General features: G+C 40.2%; 1 protein-coding gene across 5 annotated transcripts in view; it reads right to left on the bottom strand.

The window, feature by feature from the left end:
- Positions 1 to 4,623: 4,623 nt before the first annotated feature.
- Positions 4,624 to 6,884, bottom strand: part of pax6b (paired box 6b) — a 32,994-nt gene continuing 30,733 nt past the window's right edge. For all 5 annotated transcript variants that reach the window (XM_061880450.1, XM_061880442.1, XM_061880431.1 and 2 more), the window contains one exon: positions 4,624 to 5,640. In XM_061880450.1, coding sequence (XP_061736434.1) covers positions 5,530 to 5,640 — 111 coding nt within the window. In that variant the 3' untranslated portion in view covers positions 4,624 to 5,529. The remainder of the gene's footprint in view (positions 5,641 to 6,884) is intronic.

Consider the following 6,884-nt stretch of genomic DNA (forward strand, 5'->3'; position numbering starts at 1 on the left):
CGCTATACAAGTACAACCCATTTATCATTTATCATTTATCATATTCAACTGAATATGGGTTGAAAATGATTTGCAAATCATTGTATTCCGTTTATATTTACATCTAACACAATTTCCCAACTTATTTGGAAACGGGGTTTGTATGTGGGGTGTAGGGGCTTCTCGGGTTCCTCACCTGCCCGCCTTCTCCGAGACATTGGATGCACAGGAGCGGGACATCGGAAAGCCATGAAAGAGCTGGCGGAGGAGGCGGGTAAAGGCAGCTTCTGGCTGTGGCTAAGGAGGAAGAATAAGAGTTGGGGTGCAAACACCTAGGGCATCAGCAGGGGGTGGCAGGGAGACATCCCTGCCATCGCTCCGCCACCATGAGACCCTCTGGGGTTAAAGGAGCGAAACGTTAAAAAATGGTGGTCCCCAGCTGATGACCCGTTTATGCCCACAGAGGTGTTCAGTGGGGTGTCACAGCACACCTGTCAAAGGCACTAGACTAGGTGCGTCAGGCAGCAGCAATGCACAGCAGGAATTCCATCACCTGTATATTGATATATATATATATATATGCATATATATATACATACACACACAGTGGGGCAAAAAGTATTTAGTCAGCCACCGATTGTGCAAGTTCTCCCACTTAAAATGATGACAGAGGTCTGTAATTTTCATCATAGGTACAAAAAAAAATCCAGGAATTAACATTGTAGGAAGTTTAAAGAATTTATTCGTAAATTATGGTGGAAAATAAGTATTTGGTCAACCATTCAAAGCTCTCACTGATGGAAGGAGGTTTTTGCTCAAAATCTCATGATACAAGGCCTCATTCATTCTTTTCTTAGCACGGATCAATCGTCCTGTCCCTTTAGCAGAAAAACAGCCCCAAAGCATGATGTTTCCACCCCCATGCTTCACAGTATGTGTGGTGTTCTTTGGATCCAACTGAGCATTCTTCCTCCTCCAAACACGAAGAGTTGAGTTTATACCAAAAAGTTGTATTTTGGTTTCATCTGACCACATGACATTCTCCCAATCCTCTGCTGTATCATCCATGTGCTCTCTGGCAAACTTCAGACGGGCCTGGACATGCACTGGCTTAAGCAGGGGGACACGTCTGGCACTCCAGGATTTGACTCCCTGTCGGCGTAGTGTGTTACTGATAGTAACCTTATGGGCGGCATGGCGTAGTGGGTAGAGCGGCCGTGCCAGAAACCTGAGGGTTGCAGGTTCGCTTCCCACCTATTAACATCCAAATCGCTGCCGTTGTGTCCTTGGGCAGGACACTTCACCCTTGCCCTCGGTGCCGCTCGCACTGGTGAATGAATGATGAATGAATGATAGGTGGTGGTCGGAGGGGCCGTAGGTGCAAACTGGCAGCCAGGCTTCCGTCAGTCTACCCCAGGGCAGCTGTGGCTACTGATGTAGCTTACCACCACCAGGTGTGAATGAATGATGGGTTCCCACGTCTCTGTGAGCGCTTTGAGTATCTAACAATAGAAAAACGCGATATAAATCTAATCCATTATTATTATTATTATTATAATCTTTGTTACTTTGGTCCCAGCTCTCTGCAGGTCATTCACCAGGTCCCCCCGTGTGGTTCTGGGGTTTTTGCTCACCGTTCTCATGATCATTTTGACCCCACAGGATGAGATCTTGCGTGGAGCCCCAGATCGTGGGAGATTATCAGTGGTCTTGTTTGTTTTCCATTTTCTGATCGTTGCTCCCACAGTTGTGTTTTTCACACCAAACTGCTTGCCTTTTGTAGATTCACTCTTCCCAGTCTGGTGCAGGTCTACAATTATTTTCCTGGTGTCCTTCGACAGCTCTTTGGTCTTGGCAGTTGTGGAGTTTGTAGTCTGACTGTTTGAGGCTGTGGACAGGTGTCTTTTATACAGATAACGACTTCAAACAAGTGCCATTAATACAGGTAACGAGTGGAGGACAGAAGATCTTCTTAAAGAAGAAGTTACAGGTCTGTGAGAGCCAGAGATCTTCCTTGTTTGAAGTGACCAAATACTTATTTTCCACCATAATTTACAAATAACTTCTCTAAAATTCCTACAAAGTGAATTCGTGGATTTTTTTTTTTCACATTCTGTCTCTCACAGTTGAAGTGTACCTATGATGAAAATTACAGACATCTGTCATCATTTTAAGTGGGAGAACTTGCACAATCGGTGGCTGACTAAATTGTTTGATGTAAAATGTGTATTGTTACTGATTTTACCTATTTTCAGTAAAATATTACTTTTTCTTTTGGTAATGTTAAGTCTTTATAATTGTCTTTACTATTGGTTGGATTTTTTCAAATCTTCATTTACATAAAAATGGATGTTTTTATTTTCGTACAAATTACTTTTTAAGTTAAAGTTAAAGTCCCAACGATAGTCACACACACACACACCAGGTATGGTGAAATTTATTCTTTGCATTTGACCCATCACCCTTTTTCACCCCCTGGGAGGTGAGGGGAGCAGTGGCCGCGCCCGGGAGTCATTTTTGGTGATTTAACCCCTGACTTTGCTTAGGATGGTTTCCTGTGGACGGGACTCTCGCTACTGTCTTTGATCCGCTTTGAACTGAACTCTCGCGGCTGTGTTGGATCCACTATGGATTGAACTTTCACAGTATCATGTTAGACCCGCTTGACATCCATTGCTTTCGGTCCCCTAGAGGGGGTTGGGGTGGGGGGTTGCCCACATAATTGGTCCTCTCCAAGGTTCTCATAGTCATCATTGTCACCGACGTCCCACTGGGTGTGAATTCTCCTTGCCCTTATGTGGGTTCTTCCGAGGATGTCGTAGTGATTTGTGCAGCCCTTTGAGACATTTGTGATTTAGGGCTTTATAAATAAACATTGATTGATTGAATTCCAATCCGTGATGCTGAGTGCCAAGCAGGGAGCTAATTGGTCCCATTTTATAGTCTTTGGTATTACCCGGCCGGGGTTTGAACTCACAACCTACCAATCTCAGGGCAGACATTCTAACCATTAGGCCACTGATTAGTATTTTGTATTTCGAAAAGTATTTTGAAAATGTTACATTTACTTTCATAGAACCAGGACCTTTTTTTTTTTTTTTTTTTTTTTTTAATATTTGAATATTTATTTATTTTTCTCATAGATTTATCTTTATCTGAAAATTTTCATTGGGATTTTCACTAAATGTAGACTTCTTTGGGGCAGCATAGCTCGGTTGGTAGAGTGGCCGTGCCAGCAACTCGAGGGTTGCAAGTTCGATATCCGTTTCTGCCATCCTAGTCACTGCCGTTGTGTCCTTGGGCAAGACACTTTACCCACCTGCTCCCAGTGCCACCCACACTGGTTTAGATGTAACTTAGTAATTGGGTTTCACTATGTAAAGCGCTTTGAGTCACTCGAGAAAAGCGCTATATAAATATAATTCACTTCACTTCACTTTGCTCATTATTACTCTTAATTTTAATCAAATTGGGTTATTATCTTATAGTACTTGGGATTTTCTGTTTTTTTTTTTTTTTTTGCTCAAATTATCTTTTTTTTCATATTAGAACTATTTTTTTGTTAAAATATGACAACTAGTCAAATTATGAGAGCAATATAAAAAAAAAAAAAAATACTTTATTATTGTCGTATTGGTATTTTTAATTTTTGTGCCCTTCCAGTGTAGTCCTGATACTCCTGAATTCTTACAAACACCAATGCAATGAACATAAAAGAGCCGGTTCCTGTCACCTGGCCATGTTGTCTATAGCAGACACACACCAGGCAGCAAGTGATTCAAAATAAGTGACTGTGTCACACAACTCCTCCTTCCCCCGCTCCGTCTACGCCATCCTCATTGTTTCCCCGGCCGTGCTCGCTAAAGCTGCAGTCGGCGACGGTGGATTGCTTGACCTTTTTCCTCATTGTGCCGCATCAAGACAGCTTTGTTACGTGCCGCACACTGCAAGTGTCGCGCTGACGCTTGTCGGCATTCCTGATCATGGAAGGAAGGAAGGATAGAGTGTGGCACGTTGAGGTCAAAGGTCATCATCATCTTAACGCCGCAGTGAACAGACGTACAAACTTCTTTTCAGACACAATTTTACTGTACAAAATGTTTTTTATAGTTTTCACAAAATACATTTAGAAAGCTCCATTTTAAATAAAATTAAATTGAAATATTTAAGAGACAGCGTGTCAACATGTTTTGTTGTTTTTTTTTTTGTTGATTTTTTTTTTTTTTTGTATCTCCATTTGCCCAGACGTAAACCCAGTATGTGTCCATGTTCTACATACACACTGAAATCAAATATGCAAACAAAACAACATAAATAAAACAAAAAGCGCATGACAGGTGATGATAGAAAAAACAAAACAAAACCTCCCATGGTCTTCAATTATAAATAAGCAACTGCAGGTGTCGGCCGCAAAGACAGAAGACAAGACTAATATGTTTGGAAAAGAAAAGAACAACATTGTGTACTAGATGAAATACAAAGGCTTTGGTCTGTTTTACAATCAACAATGATTAAATCTGATATGTACTTGTAAACAACTGCCAAACACGTTAAGTTTAAAACTTTTTTGTCAAGCAAATGTTTAATCATAATTATAGGAATTAAATATTTCTAGTTGAACACGTTTTTATTAATATTTTGACGATAGGACACTATAATACAACTCTAGCTAGAAGACAAATTGTACCTGACCCTAAAGAAATGATGCATGGAACATTTAGAGGGTATTCTTCCAGGGAGGCCTGGGGGGGGGCATGGGGTGTTTAAATGAAATCAACTTTTATCGGAGATTTTTTTTTTCTCTCTGATTTCCAGGGAAGACAAGAACTTTACATCTGGACAAGAAAGAAAAAAACAGGGGGTCGGGGGGATTATTATTATTATTAATGTTATTATCATAGCAAAGACGCAGTCTAACCATTTACAGACTACAGGCTTCTTGATGCTTCCACGCGTCGTCCTCGTCGCATGTTGGCGTTGATATCCTTGTGTGTGTATGTGTGTGTGTGTGTGTGTATGTGTGTGTGAGAGAGCTCCAATAAATAGTTTCTCAGAAGAGTCTTTCAAAATGATATGCGTCCATGCAGAGTCGTTCAAAGATAGTCATGGCAGCAGAATGTCTCAGCTTCATGCGTCCTATCGTTCATATTCACTAACAAAAAAAAAAAAAAAGCCTTTTTTTTTTTTTTTTTTTAACTAACACACCAGAGGGGGCGAGGGGGGACAATGACTGGAAATAGTAAAAAAAAAAAAAAAAAAGGTTTTTTTTTGTTCCATAAAAATGTAACAGTGGGCACTTTACAGAGGTCCATTTCTTTCCATCCTGTCGTCGTCCTTGTTTGAATGTGCCAGCAGCTACACAAGTCCTCATTGTCCTCTCCGTGTGTGTGTGCGTGTGTGTATGTGTGTGTGCGTGTGTGTGTGTGTGTGTGTGTGTGTGTGTGTGTGTGTGTGTGTGTGTGTGTGTGTGTGTGTGTGTGTGAGTGTGTGTGTGTGTGTGTGTGTGTGTGTGTGTGTGTGAGGAGCACGACAGGTCCACGTTGGAGGTGCTCACAAGGAAAAGTAGCTCTTGTCCCTACTGTAGTCTGGACCAGTACTGAGACATGTCAGGCTCGCTCCCTGGGACTTGCACTGGGACAGACACTCCAGGAGAGATGAGTCCTACACACACATACACACACACACGCACACACGCGCGCGCACGCACACATTGAGAGAGAGAGAAAATACATGAGTTACTTAGAGCGAGTCTCATTGGATAACAAATGAAAGTGAAGACATTTGCAAGTATGATGTGAGTAAATAAATGTGATGGGAGGAAGACAACAGGAGTACATGAGCATTCGATGGATTGTTGACATGCTTGCAGATAATAAAAATCATTATTCAAATATGTATTCTCAAACAAAATGCATGTGAGAAAATGGAGGATACATGTGAAAAAGATTTGTTCTTATCTAGTTTCTCTTCTTTCTCGTCAAATGACTTTTCTCGTAAGATAAAATCACTTTTTATTCAAGTGAAATAACTTTTTTAACATCAAGTTACAACTACTGTACATTTTGATGACCCTATTCGCGTCAAATAAATAGTTTGCAACGTGTACTATCATAATAGTGTATTAAGACTTTGTTTGTGGTCATTACAACTGTACTTCTGTAAAATTACAACTTTTTTGTATCAGCAAGTTGCTCCTTGGGCAACTTTTCTATCCTACTTTCTATCTTGTCTTTAGCCTTTTCTCTTGTGACATTTGGCAAATGATATCTTCTTCCGTTGTATCCTAGTATTCATTAATACTTCATTTTTTGTAAGATTACCACTTTTCCATCCATCCTTTTTTTACAGCTTGTCCCTTTCGGGGTCGCGGGGGGTGGTGGAGCCTATCTCAGCTGCATTTGGACAAGTCGTCCCTCATCACAGGGCCAACACAGGTAGACACTTTTGTAATGCCAAATTATATTTTCTGTGCTAAAATCACAAGTTGTGTATTATAACATGACAACTTACTTTAAGTATAATTAGGAGATTTTATTCTTGGCAAGTTTTACAAAAATGTTGTTTTGGTATTACAACATAGTCAAGTTACGACCTTACTGTCATGATGTCATACCTTCGTTTTTGTCAAATTACGACTTTAATCACGAAAAATTACGACTTTGTCGTTACGATGATACCACTTTTGTTTTGTCAAATTCCAACTTCTGTAAATTAGCATTAGAATTATATCATGGTAAAATTACGACTTTATTCCTTTTTGTTGTGATATTACAACATTTTGTATTGTCAAGTTACAACTTTTTTCTTCTGTAAAGTAGTATTACAAATGTATAATGGTGAAGTCAAAACGTTATTCTCGTGTTCTTTTGTCTTGTCAAAATACACTTTCTGATGTCAAGTCAGAT

The sequence above is a fragment of the Nerophis ophidion genome, linkage group LG02 (genome assembly GCF_033978795.1).
Source record: "Nerophis ophidion isolate RoL-2023_Sa linkage group LG02, RoL_Noph_v1.0, whole genome shotgun sequence".
NCBI lineage: Eukaryota > Metazoa > Chordata > Actinopteri > Syngnathiformes > Syngnathidae > Nerophis > Nerophis ophidion.